At 58.4% G+C, this 21180-nt stretch overlaps 2 protein-coding genes across 3 annotated transcripts; one reads left to right on the top strand and one right to left on the bottom strand.

The window, feature by feature from the left end:
* Nucleotides 1-373: 373 nt before the first annotated feature.
* Nucleotides 374-4017, bottom strand: CSNK2A2 (casein kinase 2 alpha 2). Its single transcript, XM_044269340.1, has 8 exons — nucleotides 3772-4017; nucleotides 1880-1991; nucleotides 1654-1755; nucleotides 1500-1550; nucleotides 1370-1429; nucleotides 1115-1198; nucleotides 902-1012; nucleotides 374-826 (listed from the first exon to the last, which is right to left on the bottom strand). Exons 1-8 carry the CDS (start codon nucleotides 3873-3875, stop codon nucleotides 374-376), a joined length of 1077 nt encoding a protein of 358 aa, XP_044125275.1. The 5' UTR covers nucleotides 3876-4017.
* A 13-nt stretch (nucleotides 4018-4030) lies between these two features.
* Nucleotides 4031-20290, top strand: CCDC113 (coiled-coil domain containing 113). 2 transcript variants are annotated; one of them, XM_044269946.1, is made up of 10 exons: nucleotides 9818-9889; nucleotides 12914-13096; nucleotides 14876-15002; nucleotides 17459-17623; nucleotides 17997-18155; nucleotides 18416-18496; nucleotides 18866-19021; nucleotides 19650-19757; nucleotides 19847-20002; nucleotides 20085-20290. In XM_044269946.1, the coding sequence occupies exons 2-10, from the start codon at nucleotides 12987-12989 to the stop codon at nucleotides 20184-20186; spliced, it is 1164 nt and encodes a 387-aa protein (XP_044125881.1). In that variant the 5' UTR covers nucleotides 9818-9889; nucleotides 12914-12986; the 3' UTR covers nucleotides 20187-20290. The 2 variants fall into 2 exon arrangements, with proteins under 2 accessions (XP_044125882.1, XP_044125881.1); XM_044269947.1 differs by lacking the exons at nucleotides 9818-9889; nucleotides 12914-13096 and adding an exon at nucleotides 4031-4058.
* The last annotated feature ends 890 nt before the right edge of the window (nucleotides 20291-21180 follow it).

Below are 21180 nucleotides of genomic sequence, written 5' to 3'. Positions count from 1 at the left end.
CCAAGGGTCTCTCCCCTACCCTGCCCCTCCTGCTGGTATTTTCTCATATCCGTCCCTCTCCCTTTTTTATATTGTGATATATTGTGGATACCAGTATATCACCCAACATTAGTTAGGTGGCCCCACCTCCTCACCCCTGGGCTCACACACTGAGGGTAGGTGGCCCCGGCTCCTCACCCCTGGGCTCACAGACTATGAGGTGTAGGTGGCCCTAGCTCCTCACCCCCCTGGGCTCACACACTATGAGGGTAGGTGGCACCGGCTCCTCACCCCCCTGGGCTCACACACTTTGAGGGTAGGTGGCCCCGGCTCCTCACCCCTGGGCTCACAGACTATGAGGTGTAGGTGGCCCTAGCTCCTCACCCCCCTGGGCTCACAGACTATGAGGTGTAGGTGGCCCCAGCTCCTCACCCCCCCTGGGCTCACAGACTATAATGGTAGGTGGCCCCGGCTCCTCACCCCTGGGCTCACACACTATAAGGGTAGGTGGCCCCGGCTCCTCACCCCTGGGCTCACACACTATGAGGGTAGGTGGCCCCGGCTCCTCACCCCTGGGCTCACACACTATGAGGGTAGGTGGCCCCGGCTCCTCACCCCTGGGCTCACACACTATGGGGGTAGGTGGCCCCGGCTCCTCACCCCTGGGCTCACACACTATGAGGGTAGGTGGCCCCGGCTCCTCACCCCTGGGCTCACACACTATGAGGGTAGGTAGGGTACTCACCTGGTCATAGTTGTCCTGACCGTGGAAGAATGGCTCCTTCCGGAATATCATACTGGCCAGCATGCACCCGAGGCTCCACATGTCCAGGCTGTAGTCGTACATCTGCGGAGCACAGCGGTGGTCAGTGGAGGACAGCCATGGCAGCAGTCAGCATTCTGCAGGCCAGAGCCTCCTTACCTGATAATCAACCAGCAGCTCCGGACCCTTAAAGTATCGAGAGGCGACGCGTACGTTGTACTCCTGCGCCGGGTGATAGAACTCCGCCAATCCCCAGTCTATGAGCCGCAGCTGCATGACACAAAAAGGGTTAAATGTCACATGTAGCCGACCAGTCACATGACACAGTGGCTGATCATCAGCGGGGCTCCGCTGTGGTCACATGACCCCTACCTTCTTCTGCTGGTGGTCTATCATGACGTTGTGCGGCTTCACGTCTCGGTGCATCACACCCTGACTGTGGCAGTAATCCAGAGCCTGCAAGAGGGAGGGGCATCCATGACAACCACCACAAGACGCCGAACACCCGCTGTCACGGGGATACACACACTACAGAGCAGATGATAAGCCAGGACTGCGGACCTCGGCACCAAAGCCCAGACAGGACTGACCACTGACAACCCCCGTACACAGGACTGACCCCCGTACCTTCAGCAGCTCGTACATGTAGTATCGGATGTCATAGTCGGTCAGGATCTGGTAGAGCTGCTGCAGAAATAAAAGGGAGCAGTAAGTAGTCAGTCGCCCCTCCCCGCCCCTCCTAAGGAGCTGCACTCACCTTGAAGTCTGTATTATTGATGTATTCAAACACGAGAGCCGGAGTCTTGGACTATGAGAAAAAGATAGAGAAAGATGGAGTTGTCAGACTATAACACCCATCATCCTTCTCGCTCCGCCCTCCTGGGCGGGCCCCATCAGAGAAAGAGACTCACCACTGGATCCTTGATGGTGTCCAGCAGGCGGATGATGTTGGTGCCACCTCGCAGGTTCTCCAGGATCTTCACCTCCCGCTTTATCTTCTTCTTCTTCACCGGCTGCAGAAAGAAAGAGCTCAGAAGAGGTGGGGGGGACAGGGGGAATCGGGAGAAGGGGGGCGACACGGGGGAACAGGTGGGGGATGTGGCGGGGGAGGGAGATGGGGATCCGGCAGGAGCCCACCTTCAGGATCTTCACCACGACCCTCTCATTATTGGTGATGTTTATCGCCTCGAACACTTCGCTGTATTTGCCACGGCCGAGTTTCCGCACCAGCTGATAGTCCTCCTGGTTCCTGCGCCGAAAAGAGGAGATCAGGAGCTCAGAACACAGGCGTCCACAACCCTGCACCCCCCGACATCTGACCAGTGCGCCCCCCCCCCCCAACCTCCAGACATCTGACCAGTGCGCCCCCCCAACCTCCAGACCAGTGTGCCCCCCCCAACCTCCAGACATCTGACCAGTGCGCCCCCCCAACCTCCAGACATCTGACCAGTGCGCCCCCCCCAACCTCCAGACCAGTGTGCCCCCCCCCCAACCTCCAGACATCTGACCAGTGCGCCCCCCCAACCTCCAGACATCTGACCAGTGCGCCCCCCCCAACCTCCAGACATCTGACCAGTGCGCCCCCCCAACCTCCAGACATCTGACCAGTGCGCCCCCCCCAACCTCCAGACATCTGACCATTGCGCCCCCCCCCAACCTCCAGACCAGTGCGCCCCCCCCCACCCTCCAGACCAGTGTGCCCCCCCCAACCTCCAGACATCTGACCAGTGCGCCCCCCCAACCTCCAGACATCTGACCAGTGCGCCCCCCCCCAACCTCCAGACATCTGACCAGTGCGCCCCCCCAACCTCCAGACATCTGACCAGTGCGCCCCCCCCAACCTCCAGACATCTGACCAGTGCGCCCCCCCCAACCTCCAGACATCTGACCAGTGCGCCCCCCCCCCAACCTCCAGACATCTGACCAGTGCGCCCCCCCCAACCTCCAGACATCTGACCAGTGCGCCCCCCCCAACCTCCAGACATCTGACCAGTGCGCCCCCCCAACCTCCAGACATCTGACCAGTGCGCCCCCCCCAACCTCCAGACATCTGACCAGTGCGCCCCCCCCAACCTCCAGACATCTGACCAGTGCGCCCCCCCCCAACCTCCAGACATCTGACCAGTGCGCCCCCCCCCCCAACCTCCAGACATCTGACCAGTGCGCCCCCCCCAACCTCCAGACATCTGACCAGTGCGCCCCCCCCCAACCTCCAGACATCTGACCAGTGCGCCCCCCCCCAACCTCCAGACATCTGACCAGTGCGCCCCCCCCCAACCTCCAGACATCTGACCAGTGCGCCCCCCCCCAACCTCCAGACATCTGACCAGTGCGCCCCCCCCCAACCTCCAGACATCTGACCAGTGCGCCCCCCAACCGGGAAATTTCCCTGTAAGGTCTATGCCCAATCCGCCCCTGACTCCACCCGTCTCCCCTCACCTTCCTCCTGTTCCCCCCTCTTCCTCACTCCCCATCCCCACACCTTCCCCCAGTCCCACTTCTTCACCCCCAATCCCCCTTCTTCACCCCCAATCCCCCTCATCATATTCCCTCTCTGCTCCCCTTCTTCCTCAACCCCCCCAATCATCATACCCCCCTCTTCACCCATCCTTTTCTTCCTCACACCACCCCCCCCAATCATCATCATCAGACCCCCCTCTTCCTTTTCTTCCTCACCCCCCCCCCCATCATCATCATCATCATCATCAGACCCCCCTTCCTTTTCTCCCCCCCCATCATCAGACCCCCTTCCTTTTCTCCCCCCCCATCATCATACCCCCTTCCTTTTCTCCCCCATCATCATCAGACCCCCTTCCTTTTCTCCCCCCCTCTTCCCTCTCCCCTCTCTGTCCCCCCCGCTCCCTCACCCCCCAATCATCATTATCAGACCCCCCTCTTCCCTCCCTAGCCCCCCCCTCACCCCCTTCCTTTTCTTCCTCACCCCCCTTCCTTTTCTTCCTCACCCCCCAATCATCAGACCCCCTTTTCCCTCCCCAGCCCCCCGTCCCTCTCTGTCCCCCCTCTCTTACCCCCAGTTCGGGACGTGCGCCTCGTAGTCCCAGTACTCGCGGCTCCTCAGGCTGTTTACATCGGCATACACGCGGGCTCGGCTCCCGGTTTGCGGGCCCGGCATAGCTGCTGAGAATTTGGAGGTCAGGCCCCGCAGCCCCGGGCTAGGGAGGCGGCGGGAGGCCGCTCGCAGGAAGAGAGGGGCGGCCACACACAGGACCGCCAGGCCGGGCCGGGATCACGGGCTTCCGGGACTGAAAGGGACGAGTGAACGGGCGGCGCCTGCAAATCACAGCGACACCAGGTGGTCGGAGGGAGGCAGCGCCGCTCAGCCCCACTACACCAGAGCTCGGCCTCAGCCCCAGCCCCAGCCCCACTACACCAGAGCTCGGCCCCACTACACCAGAGCTCGGCCCCACTACACCAGAGCTCGGCCCCACTACACCAGAGCTCAGCCTCGGCCCCACTACACCAGAGCTCAGCCTCGGCCCCACTACACCAGAGCTCAGCCTCGGCCCCACTACACCAGAGCTCGGCCTCAGCCCCACTACACCAGAGCTCGGCCTCACTACACCAGAGCTCGGCCCCACTACACCAGAGCTCGGCCCCACTACACCAGAGCTCGGCCTCGGCCCCACCACACCAGGGCTCGGCCCCACCACACCAGGGCTCGGCCCCACCACACCAGGGCTCGGCCTCAGCACACCAGAGCTCGGCCCCACCACACCAGAGCTCGGCCCCACCACACCAGAGCTCGGCCCCACCACACCAGGGCTCGGCCCCACCACACCAGGGCTCGGCCCCACCACACCAGGGCTCGGCCCCACCACACCAGGGCTCGGCCCCACCACACCAGAGCTCGGCCCCACCACACCAGGGCTCGGCCCCACTACACCAGAGCTCAGCCCCACTAGACCAGAGCTCAGCCTCAGCCCCACTACACCAGAGCTCGGCACCACTACACCAGAGCTCGGCCTCAGCCCCACTACACCAGAGCTCAGCCTCAGCCCCACTACACCAGAGCTCGGCCTCAGCCCCACTACACTAGAGCTCAGCCTCGGCCCCACTACACCAGAGCTCGGCCCCACTACACCAGAGCTCGGCCCCACTACACCAGAGCTCGGCCCCACTACACCAGAGCTCGGCCTCACCACACCAGAGCTCGGCCTCAGCACACCAGAGCTCGGCCTCAGCACACCAGAGCTCGGCCCCACCACACCAGAGCTCGGCCCCACCACACCAGAGCTCGGCCCCACCACACCAGAGCTCGGCCCCACCACACCAGAGCTCGGCCCCACTACACCAGAGCTCGGCCTCAGCCCCAGCCCCACTACACCAGAGCTCGGCCCCACTACACCAGAGCTCAGCCTCGGCCCCACTACACCAGAGCTCAGCCTCGGCCCCACTACACCAGAGCTCAGCCTCGGCCCCACTACACCAGAGCTCGGCCTCAGCCCCACTACACCAGAGCTCGGCCTCACTACACCAGAGCTCGGCCCCACTACACCAGAGCTCGGCCCCACTACACCAGAGCTCGGCCCCACTACACCAGAGCTCGGCCCCACTACACCAGAGCTCGGCCCCACTACACCAGAGCTCGGCCTCGGCCCCACTACACCAGAGCTCGGCCTCGGCCCCACTACACCAGAGCTCAGCCTCAGCCCCACTACACCAGAGCTCAGCCTCGGCCCCACTACACCAGAGCTCAGCCTCAGCCCCACTACACCAGAGCTCGGCCCCACTACACCAGAGCTCGGCCTCGGCCCCACTACACCAGAGCTCAGCCTCGGCCCCACTACACCAGAGCTCGGCCTCAGCCCCACTACACCAGAGCTCGGCCTCACTACACCAGAGCTCGGCCCCACTACACCAGAGCTCGGCCCCACTACACCAGAGCTCGGCCCCACTACACCAGAGCTCGGCCTCGGCGCCACTACACCAGAGCTCAGCCTCAGCCCCACTACACCAGAGCTCAGCCTCGGCCCCACTACACCAGAGCTCAGCCTCAGCCCCACTACACCAGAGCTCGGCCCCACTACACCAGAGCTCAGCCTCTGCCCCACTACACCAGAGCTCGTCCCCACTACACCAGAGCTCGGCCTCACCACACCAGAGCTCAGCCTCGGCCCCACTACACCAGAGCTCAGCCTCAGCCCCACTACACCAGAGCTCGGCCCCACTACACCAGAGCTCGGCCCCACTACACCAGAGCTCGGCCTCGGCCCCACTACACCAGAGCTCAGCCTCAGCCCCACTACACCAGAGCTCAGCCTCGGCCCCACTACACCAGAGCTCAGCCTCAGCCCCACTACACCAGAGCTCGGCCCCACTACACCAGAGCTCGGCCCCACTACACCAGAGCTCGGCCCCACTACACCAGAGCTCGGCCCCACTACAACCAGAGCTCGGCCCCACTACACCAGAGCTCGGCCCCACTACACCAGAGCTCGGCCCCACTACAACCAGAGCTCGGCCCCACTACACCAGAGCTCGGCCCCACTACACCAGAGCTCGGCCCCACTACACCAGAGCTCGGCCTCAGCCCCACTACACCAGAGCTCAGCCTCAGCCCCACTACACCAGAGCTCAGCCTCAGCCCCACTACAACAGAGCTCAGCCTCAGCCCCACTACACCAGAGCTCGGCCCCACTACACCAGAGCTCAGCCTCGGCCCCACTACACCAGAGCTCGGCCCCACTACACCAGAGCTCGGCCCAACTACACCAGAGCTCGGCCCCACTACACCAGAGCTCGGCCCCACTACACCAGAGCTCGGCCCCACTACACCAGAGCTCGGCCCCACTACACCAGAGCTCGGCCCCACTACACCAGAGCTCGGCCCCACTACACCAGAGCTCGGCCCCCACTACACCAGAGCTCGGCCCCACTACACCAGAGCTCGGCCCCACTACACCAGAGCTCGGCCTCACCACACCAGAGCTCGGCCTCAGCCCCACCACACCAGGGCTCGGCCCCACCACACCAGGGCTCGGGCCTCAGCACACCAGAGCTCGGCCCCACCACACCAGAGCTCGGCCCCACCACACCAGGGCTCGGCCCCACCACACCAGGGCTCGGCCCCACCACACCAGGGCTCGGCCCCACCACACCAGGGCTCGGCCCCACACACCAGGGCTCGGCCCCACCACACCAGGGCTCGGCCCCACCACACCAGGGCTCGGCCCCACCACACCAGGGCTCGGCCCCACCACACCAGGGCTCGGCCCCACCACACCAGAGCTCGGCCCCACCACACCAGGGCTCGGCCCCCACTACACCAGAGCTCAGCCCCACTAGACCAGAGCTCAGCCTCAGCCCCACTACACCAGAGCTCGGCCCCACTACACCAGAGCTCGGCCTCAGCCCCACTACACCAGAGCTCGGCCTCAGCCCCACTACACCAGAGCTCGGCCTCAGCCCCACTACACCAGAGCTCGGCCTCAGCCCCACTACACCAGAGCTCGGCCTCAGCCCCACTACACTAGAGCTCAGCCTCAGCCCCACTACACCAGAGCTCGGCCCCACTACACCAGAGCTCGGCCCCACTACACCAGAGCTCGGCCCCACTACACCAGAGCTCGGCCCCACTACACCAGAGCTCGGCCCCACTACACCAGAGCTCGGCCTCACCACACCAGAGCTCGGCCTCACCACACCAGAGCTCGGCCTCAGCACACCAGAGCTCGGCCCCACCACACCAGAGCTCGGCCCCACCACACCAGAGCTCGACCCCACCACACCAGAGCTCGGCCCCACCACACCAGAGCTCGGCCCCACCACACCAGGGCTCGGCCCCACCACACCAGGGCTCGGCCCCACCACACCAGGGCTCGGCCTCAGCACACCAGAGCTCGGCCCCACCACACCAGAGCTCGGCCCCACCACACCAGAGCTCGGCCCCACCACACCAGAGCTCGGCCCCACCACACCAGGGCTCGGCCCCACCACACCAGGGCTCGGCCCCACCACACCAGGGCTCGGCCTCACCACACCAGAGCTCGGCCCCACCACACCAGGGCTCGGCCCCACTACACCAGAGCTCAGCCCCACTAGACCAGAGCTCAGCCTCAGCCCCACTACACCAGAGCTCGGCACCACTACACCAGAGCTCGGCCTCAGCCCCACTACACCAGAGCTCAGCCTCAGCCCCACTACACCAGAGCTCGGCCTCAGCCCCACTACACTAGAGCTCAGCCTCAGCCCCACTACACCAGAGCTCGGCCCCACTACACCAGAGCTCGGCCCCACTACACCAGAGCTCGGCCTCACCACACCAGAGCTCGGCCTCACCACACCAGAGCTCGGCCTCACCACACCAGAGCTCGGCCTCAGCACACCAGAGCTCGGCCTCAGCACACCAGAGCTCGGCCCCACCACACCAGAGCTCGGCCCCACCACACCAGAGCTCGGCCCCACCACACCAGGGCTCGGCCCCACCACACCAGGGCTCGGCCTCAGCACACCAGAGCTCGGCCCCACCACACCAGAGCTCGGCCCCACCACACCAGAGCTCGGCCCCACCACACCAGAGCTCGGCCCCACCACACCAGGGCTCGGCCCCACCACACCAGGGCTCGGCCCCACCACACCAGGGCTCGGCCCCACCACACCAGGGCTCGGCCCCACCACACCAGGGCTCGGCCCCACCACACCAGGGCTCGGCCCCACCACACCAGAGCTCGGCCCCACCACACCAGGGCTCGGCCCCACCACACCAGGGCTCGGCCCCACCACACCAGGGCTCTGCCCCACCACACCAGAGCTCGGCCTCAGCCCCACTAGACCAGAGCTCGGCCCCACTAGACCAGAGCTCAGCCTCAGCCCCACTACACCAGAGCTCGGCCCCACTACACCAGAGCTCGGCCTCAGCCCCACTACACCAGAGCTCGGCCTCAGCCCCACTACACCAGAGCTCGGCCTCAGCCCCACTACACCAGAGCTCGGCCTCAGCCCCACTACACCAGAGCTCGGCCTCAGCCCCACTACACTAGAGCTCAGCCTCAGCCCCACTACACCAGAGCTCGGCCCCACTACACCAGAGCTCGGCCCCACTACACCAGAGCTCGGCCCCACTACACCAGAGCTCGGCCCCACTACACCAGAGCTCGGCCTCACCACACCAGAGCTCGGCCTCACCACACCAGAGCTCGGCCTCAGCACACCAGAGCTCGGCCCCACCACACCAGAGCTCGGCCCCACCACACCAGAGCTCGGCCCCACCACACCAGAGCTCGACCCCACCACACCAGAGCTCGGCCCCACCACACCAGAGCTCGGCCCCACCACACCAGGGCTCGGCCCCACCACACCAGGGCTCGGCCCCACCACACCAGGGCTCGGCCTCAGCACACCAGAGCTCGGCCCCACCACACCAGAGCTCGGCCCCACCACACCAGAGCTCGGCCCCACCACACCAGAGCTCGGCCCCACCACACCAGAGCTCGGCCCCACCACACCAGGGCTCGGCCCCACCACACCAGGGCTCGGCCCCACCACACCAGGGCTCGGCCCCACCACACCAGGGCTCGGCCCCACCACACCAGAGCTCGGCCCCACCACACCAGGGCTCGGCCCCACCACACCAGGGCTCGGCCCCACCACACCAGGGCTCTGCCCCACCACACCAGAGCTCGGCCTCAGCCCCACTAGACCAGAGCTCGGCCCCACTAGACCAGAGCTCGGCCCCACTGCACCAGAGCTCGGCCCCACTGCACCAGAGCTCGGCCCCACTAGACCAGGGATCGGCCCCACTAGACCAGAGCTCGGCCCCACTGCACCGGGGCTCGGCCCCACTACACCAGAGCTCGGCCCCACTACACCAGGGCTCGGCCCCACTGCACCACACTAGAGTGCTCGGCCCCACTACACCAGGGCTCGGCCCCACTACACCAGAGCTCGGCCCCACTGCACCGGAGCTCGTCCCCACTACACCAGATCTCGTCCCCACTACACCAGATCTCGTCCCCACTACACCAGATCTCGTCCCCACTACACCAGAGCTCGTCTCCACTACACCAGAGCTCGTCCCCACTACACCACACTGTAGAGTGCTCGGCCCCACTACACCAGAGCTCAGCCCCACTACACCAGAGCTCAGCTCCGCTACACCGCCTCTATAATGCACCCTGCTATCACATGGTGAGTCGCTGATCAGATCTTTCCGTCGCCTGTGGGCAGAGGATGCTGCTAATACTGGGAGGTAATGGTGGCTGATCCCATCGCTGACAATTATCTGCCGCTCAGCGCTTATTAGATGGCAGAAGTCTGGAGTTCAGCTCCGAGGCCAAACGACAGGGCAGCCATCTCAAGTCATTGATATAGAGAGCTTCAGTGTAAAGCATGGAGGATAGAACAGCAGCCAGGGTTCCTGATTGTGATGGACTGGGGCTGCTGGAGAGGCCTGAGGGCTAGCCTCCTTCCTATGGACCCATGACTATGGAGATCCCCCCCGGGTCAGTATTCCACAATGGGTAGTTTCTGCCTGTGAGTGATTACGTTACCCCATTGTGTTGGTTAATTGTCACAGGAGGGAGTTTTCTGCCTGTGATTGGTTTATGTAAAGGTCCCCATGGGGAGTGTCCCTTTCTGGAAGACCGGCATAGAAGGCGGGCATGTAGCCCCATTAAGGGTCCGGTTCTTCCCTTCATGAAGCCTGGGCTCCTGTTTGGGGGGTTGCTGTAATCATTATACTCTCCGCAGTATAATCCCTAGCTCCTGTAAGAGCTGCTCCTGTAAGAGCTGCTCCTGCTCTCTGAAGGAAGAGGTTCACCCACTGGAGCCTTGGCGTCGGCCCAGGGTGGGTAAGAGGCGGCGAGATCCCAGCCAAGCTGCGGCGGTTCGTGGGGTCGGCAGCGCTTACGGTGTAGAGCGGAGTGCTTGGAGCCCTCGGGAAGCACTAGGAGCATCCATCGACGGAGGTACCCGGTCGGGTGCCAGGAGATCCGTTACACTGAACTGAGGTTTCTTGGCAGCGTCGGTCACCTTGCAGCGGGGGCCAATTACTATGGTGAGGCAATTGGCTGGGGCCCTGCAGAGTGACCCCAGGGTCACAGAATCCCCCACACTGCGCCCCCGCTTCAGATCTGTGCTCGTGTGTCGCCATCTTCTCTCAGCCTCCATCTGAGCCGTATGTTCAAGAGGTTCTGCAGCAGCAGCAGCGAGGCCGCTCTGCGGCAAAGTCCTCGTCAGATCCGGAAAGCGTGAACAGAGGCTAGAGCTGGCGGAGCAGTGACCCAGAGAAGGGGCCGCACACAGTGCGCTGCTCGGTACCAGAGTTCTGACCCGGAAGAGACATCTTTCATCTGGCTAATATATTAACCCCTTCATGGGAGTCACCGGGGGCCTGTGATCCGCGAAAGGCCTTTAACCCCGCAGATTCCGGTGTCATTCGCGACCACAGCATCTGATCTGCATCATTAGCATCGCTGCGTCCAAACTATTATCTATCGCCCCGCAAACAACAAAAAGTTACAGTATTTAAGGTTTTATTTATTTATTTATTTTAGTATCAAAACACCCAAAAAACGATATGAGGCCACATTCACACGACCGTATGTGTTTTGCAAAACATGGATCCGCAAAAAATACTGATGGCGTCCTTTTGGCATCTGTGTTGCATCAGTTTTTTTTTGCAGATCCATTGTAACAATGCCAATCCTTGTCCACAAAACGGACAAGAACAGGACGTGCGCTATCTTTCTTTGCGGGGCCACAGAATGGACATACGGATGCGTACGGCACACCATGTGCTGTCCGCATTTTTGGGACCCATTGAAATGAATGGGTCTGCATTCCAAAAAAAAATGGAACGGACACGGAAACAAAATGTTTGTGTGCATGAGGCCTTAATGGGGTCTCGCTGTAATGGTACTGACCCGGAGAATGAAGAGAAGAGGTCCGCTTTATCTCGGATGAGAACCCGTTCACTTCAGTGGGGCCGCAAAAGATGTCTGCTCCATTCCGTGGGGCCGCAATAAAGGAAGACAACGTGTCCTATTCTTGTCTGTTTTGTGGACAAGAATATGCATTTCTACTATGGGCGTCCCATTCCGTTCTCAAAACGCACACGGCAGCATCCGTGTTTTGCAGATCCACAGAACATGGCACGGTCGTGTGCATGAGCCCTGACAAAGTGCAATCTGTCCTTAAAAAAAGCCCTCATACATCTACGTGAACGTTATGGCTGTGGGAAGGTGTGGAGTGAAACGCGAAAAAGCAGAAAATCACTTAACCCCGTAACGCATCATGACTTTTAGGCCTCATGCACGCGGCTCTTCTGTGTATTGGGGACTGCAATTTGCGGTCCCCAATGCCCGGGCCCCATCCGTGCGGCAGCCGCGACGGTTCCAGACCCATTCAACTTAAATGAGTCCGTGATCCGTCTGCACCGTATTATTTTGCGGTGCGGAGGCGCGGAGAGAAAACCCACGGACGCTTCCGATCTGCGCCTCCGCACCGCACTGCATCTCCCGGATTGTGGGCCGCGGCCGTGTGCATGAGGCCTCATAATGGGGGAGGCTTTGTATGGCCGCCGCTCTGAGGGGTGAAGATCTCACCCTTAGACATAACGGGTATCGATCGCCGCGTCCGAAAATGTCTGGACTATTACATTTTCAAAATCGTTTTCCCGCGCGGTGCGCGTCATTTTTCCGTCACTTATTCCCCCAAAATACTGAATAACTGGTCAAACAGTTGTATGTGCCCCACACATGGTAGGAAGAAAAACAAACAATAAAGTACCAGTTTGGTATCGCCGTAATCGCACAAGGACGTCGGGTCATTTTTAGCGCACAGCGAATGTTGTGATTTCAAAACCCAAAAACACTTGGTGGAATTGTTTTTTTTTTTTTCAGAATAATTTTTTCCAATATTATTGGTGCCATTAAAAATGCATCTTATCCAACACAAAAATAAGCCAAGTGCAAAAACTAAAATGGGCTCGGCCAGTCCTCAAGGGGTTAAGCACGGCCTCCACGGCGCACATCGGCAGGAAGCTGTTCCGACCACTGGGGGGCTCCCTGCTGTGACCCCGCCCCCTGTGCTGCACCTCCTGTAACCCCGCCCCCTCTATGTAGGATGCTGTTGTGGGCGGGATTATATATATAGATGGTAATAGCATCTTGGAGGTGTGGTCACTATGGTAATGAGCTAATATTGGGGCAGGCATATAATCAGTCACGTGATTCATCTACTTGGAGACGCCGGAGTTCTTGCCTGTTTACCTTGACAACCAACCATGGCGGAGACGGACGCGGAGAGTGTGAGGACCGAGTCCCAGGCTGGGGAGGAGCTGTACCTGTCCGAGCTGAGCCCCGAGCAACTGCGGGCGCTGATCCGGGACACGCGGTACCGCACACAGAACAGCACCTCACCATATAGATATACTGACCTGCCCCTGTATATATACCGACCTATACACCTGCCCCTGTATATACCGACCTATACACCTGCCCCTGTATATATACCGACCTATACACCTGCCTCTGTATATACTGACCTATACACCTGCCCTGTATATACTGACCTATACACCTGCCCCTGTATATACCGACCTATACACCTGCCCCTGTATATATACCGACCTATACACCTGCCTCTGTATATACTGACCTATACACCTGCCCCTGTATATACTGACCTATACACCTGCCCCTGTATATATACCGACCTACACCTCCCCCTGTATATATACCGACCTATACACCTGCCCCTGTATATATACTGACCTATGCACCTCCCCCTGTATATATACCGACCTATACACCTGCCCCTGTATATATACTGACCTATGCACCTCCCCCTGTATATATACCGACCTATACACCTGCCCCTGTATATATACTGACCTATGCACCTGCCCCTGTATATATACTGACCTATACACCTGCCCTGTATATATACCGACCTATATACCTGCCCCTGTATATATACCGACCTATACACCTGCCCCTGTATATATACTGACCTATACACCTGCCCTGTATATACCGACCTATACACCTGCCCCTGTATATATACCGACCTATACACCTGCCCCTGTATATATACTGACCTATACACCTGCCCTGTATATACCGACCTATACACCTGCCCCTGTATATATACCGACCTATACACCTGCCCCTGTATATATACCGACCTATACACCTGCCCCTGTATATATACCGACCTATACACCTGCCCCTGTATATATACTGACCTATACACCTGCCCCTATATATACCGACCTATACACCTGCCCCTATATATACCGACCTATACACCTGCCCCTGTATATATACTGACCTATACACCTGCCCCTATATATACCGACCTATGCACCTGCCCCTGTATATATATACTGACCTATGCACCTGCCCCTGTATATATACCGACCTATGCACCTGCCCCTGTATATATACCGACCTATGCACCTGCCCCTGTATATATACCGACCTATGCACCTGCCCCTGTATATATACCGACCTATGCACCTGCCCCTGTATATATACCGACCTATACACCTGCCCCTGTATATACTGACCTATACACCTGCCCCTGTATATACCGACCTATACACCTGCCCCTGTATATACCGACCTATACACCTGCCTCTGTATATACTGACCTATACACCTGCCCCTGTATATATACCGACCTATACACCTGCCCCTGTATATATACCGACCTATACACCTGCCCCTGTATATATACCGACCTATGCACCTGCCCCTGTATATATACCGACCTATGCACCTGCCCCTGTATATATACCGACCTATGCACCTGCCCCTGTATATATACCGACCTATACACCTGCCCCTGTATATACACTGACCTATACACCTGCCCCTATATATACCGACCTATACACCTGCCCCTATATATACACCGACCTATACACCTGCCCCTATATATACCGACCTATACACCTCCCCCTATATATACACTGACCTATACACCTCCCCCTGTATATATACTGACCTATACACCTGCCCCTGTATATACTGACCTATACACCTCCCCTGTATATATACTGACCTATACACCTCTCCCTATATATATATATATATATATACTGATACATTCCCATATATAAGGTTATATTGCCCCCCCTCTATACGTTGCTCCCCTCCTCTCTTGCAGACACGCTCTCTCCGCACTCACAGCTGAGACTGAGATGTTTGAAAAATTCTATAAGCGACTGGATCCCAAGGAGCTGACCCCGGCCGCCCCCCCTGACACCTCAGCTTCTCCGTTGGACTTTAGCCAGGTAAGATCCGGACCCCACAAACAACGCCACTAAACCCATGTGTAGGGGCAGAGCTCACCCCTATAGACCCGCCATCTCTCCTGTATATATACCGCTGCAGAGTGTACCCCGTATTGTCCTCTGTGCAGCAGTGTACACCCCTATAGACCCGCCATCTCTCCTGTATATATACCACTGCAGGGTGTACCCCGTATTGTCCTCTGTACACCAGTGTAGGGGCAGAGCTCACCCCTATAGACCCGCCATCTCTCCTGTATATATACCGCTGCAGGGTGTGCCCCGTATTGTCCTCTGTGCAGCAGTGTACACCCCTATAGACCCGCCATCTCTCCTGTATATATACCGCAGCAGAGTGTACCCCGTATTGTCCTCTGTGCAGCAGTGTACACCCCTATAGACCCGCCATCTCTCCTGTATATATACCGCAGCAGAGTGTACCCCGTATTGTCCTCTGTGCAGCAGTGTACACCCCTATAGACCCGCCATCTCTCCTGTATATATACTGCAGCAGAGTGTACCCCGTATTGTCCTCTGTACACCAGTGTAGGGGCAGAGCTCACCCCTATAGACCCGCCATCTCTCCTGTATATATACCGCTGCAGGGTGTGCCCCGTATTGTCCTCTGTGCAGCAGTGTACACCCCTATAGACCCGCCATCTCTCCTGTATATATACCGCAGCAGAGTGTACCCCGTATTGTCCTCTGTGCAGCAGTATACACCAGTGTAGGGGCAGAGCTCACCCCTATAGACCCGCCATCTCTCCTGTGTATATATACCACTGCAGGGTGTACCCTGTATCGTCCTCTGTGCAGCAGTGTACACCCCTATAGACCCGCCATCTCTCCTGTATATATACCGCTGCAGGGTGTGCCCCGTATTGTCCTCTGTGCAGCAGTGTACACCCCTATAGACCCGCCATCTCTCCTGTATATATACCGCTGCAGGGTGTGCCCCGTATTGTCCTCTGTGCAGCAGTGTACACCAGTGTAGGGGCAGAGCTCACCCCTATAGACCCGCCATTTCTCCTGTATATATACCGCTGCAGGGTGTGCCCCGTATTGTCCTCTGTGCAGCAGTGTACACCCCTATAGACCCGCCATCTCTCCTGTATATATACCACTGCAGGGTGTGCCCGTATTGTCCTCTGTGCAGCAGTATACACCCCTATAGACCCGCCATCTCTCCTGTATAAATACCACTGCAGGGTGTGCCCGTATTGTCCTCTGTGCAGCAGTATACACCCCTATAGACCCGCCATCTCTCCTGTGTATATATACCGCTGCAGGGTGTGCCCCATATTGTCCTCTGTGCAGCAGTGTACACCCCTATAGACCCGCCATCTCTCCTGTATATACCGCTGCAGGGTGTGCCCCGTATTGTCCTCTGTGCAGCAGTGTACACCCCTATAGACCCGCCATCTCTCCTGTATATACCGCTGCAGGGTGTGCCCCGTATTGTCCTCTGTGCAGCAGTGTACACCCCTATAGACCCGCCATCTCTCCTGTGTATATACCGCTGCAGGGTGTGCCCGTATTGTCCTCTGTGCAGCAGTGTACACCCCTATAGACCCGCCATCTCTCCTGTATATATACCACTGCAGGGTGTGCTCGTATTGTCCTCTGTGCAGCAGTATACACCCCTATAGACCCGCCATCTCTCCTGTGTATATACCGCTGCAGGGTGTGCCCCATATTGTCCTCTGTGCAGCAGTGTACACCCCTATAGACCGCCATCTCTCCTGTGTATATACCGCTGCAGGGTGTGCCCCATATTGTCCTCTGTGCAGCAGTGTACACCCCTATAGACCCGCCATCTCTCCTGTATATACCGCTGCAGGGTGTGCCCCGTATTGTCCTCTGTGCAGCAGTGTACACCCCTATAGACCCGCCATCTCTCCTGTATATATACCGCTGCAGGGTGTGCCCCGTATTGTCCTCTGTGCAGCAGTATACACCCCTATAGACCCGCCATCTCTCCTGTATATATACCGCAGCAGAGTGTACCCCGTATCGTCCTCTGTGCAGCAGTGTACACCAGTGTAGGGGCAGAGCTCACCCCTATAGACCCGCCATCTCTCCTGTATATATACCGCTGCAGGGTGTGCCCCGTATTGTCCTCTGTGCAGCAGTGTACACCAGTGTAGGGGCAGAGCTCACCCCTATAGACCCGCCATCTCTCCTGTATATATACCACTGCAGGGTGTACCCTGTATCGTCCTCTGTGCAGCAGTGTACACCCCTATAGACCCGCCATCTCTCCTGTATATATATATATACCGCTGCAGGGTGTGCCCCGTATTGTCCTCTGTGCAGCAGTGTACACCCCTATAGACCCGCCATCTCTCCTGTGTATATACCACTGCAGGGTGTACCCTGTATTGTCCTCTGTGCAGCAGTGAACACCAGTGTACGGGCAGAGCTCACCCCTATAGACCCGCCATCTCTTTCTCGTGTAGATGCGCAGTCGGCGGCGCTCTAAGTCACGCAGCACGATTTCTGAGCGGCTGCTGAGCCTGAGTGTGGACCAGAAGTGTGAACTGGTGCAGCGGGAGCTGGAGGAGTCCCAAGAGGAGGCGCAGAGGAACGCTGACAACACCGAGCGCATCCTGCAGGGCCACAAGGTAAGTGAGGCGCCTGCATGGAGGGTGACCGCAGCCCCGTCTCTGTTCTGCTGTGCATGCATTACTGCTGATTATACAGAGATGAGCAGTGAGGCACTGCTTATCTCTGCCTGCGTAAGCAGTGTAACTGACCTCAGCTGCTGCAGAACCTCAATGTGTAAAGAATGAGGCTCGACTCCTCTGCTAAGACCTTTCTGGCGCCAACTTATCTCTACAAGAACTGTGGTATTGGGCATGTTGAGAACTAGCTGCCCAATCCTCCAGGCGCCCATACACATTGCATGGTCAGTGGGTTTGGGGGGTGTATGGACAGGACATGGGGTGCTGCCCTCCTCCGCTCGCTCTGACCCATCCTTCTGGCTGTTTGTTTCAGGCCACTATGGAGGAGGCCGAGATCCGCAGCTCCGAAATGAAAAAGGCCAAGTATGAATTTGAGCGTGACGTCGGCCGAGCCGCTGTGAGCAACAAGAAGGGGGAAGGCGTGAACCCCGAAAAACCTCTCCGCTACATGGAAGAAAAGATGCTGGCAAGAGTCAGTCCCTGGATATACGTTATATAAGGGGTGCAGCATGGATATGGGGGGGGGGGGCACACCACATGGATAATATGTTAGGGTGCATATGGGGGTACACATGACATAGATAATATATTGGGGAGCATATGGGGGTACACATGACATAGATAATATATAGGGGAGCAGGGCAGATATGGGGGTACATGGCATAGATAATATATAGGGGAGCCGGGTGGTGTACTGTATATGATTTGTGTACCCCACTCTTTTTTGACCAGGACAGTCTGGTGGATAAACTCCGTTTAAAGAACGCGGCATTAAAAGTTCAGAAGAAGAAGTTCCAGATGCAGCTCAAGCAGGTACCCCACTAAACATGCCCGCAGGTCCCCCCCCGTACATGTCCGCAGGTCATGGGTAGTAGTATTCTCCTCCTCACAACACTCCCATCATTGTGCAGTCAGTTTGGCCTTCTAGTCTGAGGGACATGTCACAGATCCCTGACATGGGCCTGTCGTGTCCCTGTATGGCGGCACGCACCGCACTTGTGCCACACTGCTGTGTATGGGGGTGTCATACCCACACCCCCACCTATCCCATGTCTCCAGGTTTAGGTGGGCGACACCTGGAGGAGGTGAATATTTCTTCACAGCCCTGGATATGAGGGGATGGGGGGGGTTATAGTCATGCACCGCCGGGTTGCTTCTTCACATCACTTTCACCATTTACAGAAGGAGGAGATGGGGGAGGTGCTGAACGAGGTGGATTTCCAGCAGCTGAAAATTGAAAACACCCAATTTCTGGAGCGAATTGATGAACGGAACCAGGACCTGCTGCAGCTAAAACTGACCACGGGCGACACCCTGCAAGTGCTGAACTCCTACAAGGTGACCGCGGGGCCGCCCTGAGGAGGGGGTTGTATGGGGAGGGTCAGGATGTATACTGTGAGGATTGAGACCACGCTATGGATGTATACGGGGATATCCAGATCGTACACTGGGTGTATGCGGGGAGAGTTGGGGGGCTGCACTCTGGTTGTATACGGGGAGAGTTGGTGGGACGAGGGGCTGTGCTCCGGGTGTATACGGGGAGAGTTGGGGGGCTGTGCTCCGGGTGTATACGGGGTGAGTAGGCGGGACGAGGGGCTGTGCTCCGGGTGTATATGGGGAGGGTTGGGGGGCTGCGCTCTGGTTGTATGTGGGGAGGGTTGGGGGGGATTAGGGGCTGTGCTCCAGGTCTATACGGGAAGAGTTGGGGGGGCCGCGCTCCGGTTGTATACAGGGAGGGTCGGAGGGGCCGCGCTCCGGTTGTATACAGGGAGGGTCGGAGAGGCCGCGCTCCGGTTGTATACGGGGAGGGCAGCAGCGCTCCGGTTGTATACGGGGAAGGTCGGGGGGACCGCACTCCGGTTATATACGGGGAGGGTCAGGGGGGCCACTGTTTTGGTGTATACGGGGAGGGCCACTGTTTTGGTGCCGCGCTCTGGAAAAACTGACTCTATGACTATCTATATAGAAAAGGCTACAGAACAATATGGCGGAGTCCACTCATTTGGCCGCAGAGATTTCGATGCGCAATGACATTCTGCAGAGAATTGAGGTGGAGACTGAACAGGTGGAGCAGGTAACGGGGGGGGCACTATGTCACAGGGGCTTTGTCTGCACCTTGTTCCGGCCTCTGACCCTTTCTCCGTCCCTGATTACCGTTGTCAGGAACGAGCAAAGGCTGAAAGTCTGAACAAGAAGCTGAGGAAGCAGCTGAGCGACTATCGGGTCCCAGGCGTTCTGCAGTACGTGCAGGAAAAGATGGAGCAGGAAGAGCTGGAGAAGAATGTGCGAGCGTGGGAGAGGAAGGTGGAGATTGCTGAGGTAAGTGCTGACGTGGTGGTGGAAGGAGACTTGTCCACGGTGATGTGGTAACCTCTGACCATGTCTTCTCCTGACTGCACAGCTTTCCCTGAGGACACAGCGCAGAAGTTGGGAGCAGATAAAGGTGGCCAGCCTGACATCAGAATATGGGCAGCTACAGGGCAATGACATCCCGGATCTTTAGATGATTGTCAGCTTCTCCAGCCACGTGGCTCAGCTCCTTGTTGTGTATTTTTTTGTAGTTTCTTCTGTTTTCCATGTAATATAACATGGAGGTAAAATAATAAACTTTCTGTCTCCATTTGGTTAATTGTCATTGGGGAGCAGAGCACATGGTGGCGGCCGAGCTGTAATACGGAGGCTGTTACACGACTCCAATAGAAGGTGACCTGTCGCTTGGGCGCTGGGTTATGGAGGTGTGAGGAAGCATCACTGCACCTCAACAGTCCTCAATGGCAGGGACCCCATGGACCTTCACCCAGCCTCCTCCTCTTCTGCATGGCTGAGGTTCCCTCTGCACCTTGTGCCCGCCGTGTATTGGGTTCCTGTCTATGGAGGTTTTGCAGAACCCGGGTGCCAGCTGGTAGTAATGATTCCCCTACAGCTGGTCATACACATTAGATTTCTGTGGGTTTAGCTATGGGGCGTCCAGAATCTCCCTGACGGCTGATGTTGGATGCAATTGCCCTATCCTTTTGTTGGGAGAGGAACCATTGGCAGCGGCCTTCTCCCCATGTGTATGTATCGGAGGGTCTGGAGAGAGAAGCCGCCATATACATTAGATAACAGGTTAGGACCCAGCTCACATAACGGTCTGTGAAACATCTGGAATATTGCCCTGAGTCGGAGTAAGAACCATGTACTGAGGTATAAAACGCCCAACGGACCCTGAGCATGCATGGAGCCTGATGAATGGGTGTAGTACAGACCCTGAGAGCTTTCTCAGCTTGTACGCCAGGGCACAGTGTGATGAGGGGAGGCCATGTCTGTTGTGCCAGTCATTTACAATATGATTTTACACTCCACTTAGTATGAGCGGTGGACCTCATAACCCGGCAGCCTCCATCTGCTGGAGACTCCGCATCTCTTATGGTCCTGGAGCCTGATCTGTGGTGGTATTGTATTATGGCTTCTTGTGTCTTCGTCTCCTGTTCTTTACCCTGGTAACCCCATATCTC

The sequence above is a fragment of the Bufo gargarizans genome, chromosome 10 (assembly GCF_014858855.1).
Source record: "Bufo gargarizans isolate SCDJY-AF-19 chromosome 10, ASM1485885v1, whole genome shotgun sequence".
NCBI lineage: Eukaryota > Metazoa > Chordata > Amphibia > Anura > Bufonidae > Bufo > Bufo gargarizans.
The sequence above is the reverse complement of the archived record's forward strand: the minus strand, read 5'-3'. Positions and strand labels throughout refer to the sequence as shown.

Bases quoted from the DNA above. Each gene is read 5' to 3' on its own strand.
- CSNK2A2 (XM_044269340.1), bottom strand. From the start codon at position 3,875: ATGCCGGGCCCGCAAACCGGGAGCCGAGCCCGCGTGTATGCCGATGTA. The intron at 1,199-1,369 runs GTACGGGGGTCA...TCCCTCTTGCAG, and splicing joins ACATGTACGAGCTGCTGAAG to GCTCTGGATTACTGCCACAG. The intron at 827-901 runs GTAAGGAGGCTC...TGTGCTCCGCAG, and splicing joins AGCTGCTGGTTGATTATCAG to ATGTACGACTACAGCCTGGA.
- CCDC113 (XM_044269946.1), top strand. From the start codon at position 12,987: ATGGCGGAGACGGACGCGGAGAGTGTGAGGACCGAGTCCCAGGCTGGG. The intron at 15,003-17,458 runs GTAAGATCCGGA...TTTCTCGTGTAG, and splicing joins CTCCGTTGGACTTTAGCCAG to ATGCGCAGTCGGCGGCGCTC. The intron at 20,003-20,084 runs GTAAGTGCTGAC...CTGACTGCACAG, and splicing joins GGAAGGTGGAGATTGCTGAG to CTTTCCCTGAGGACACAGCG.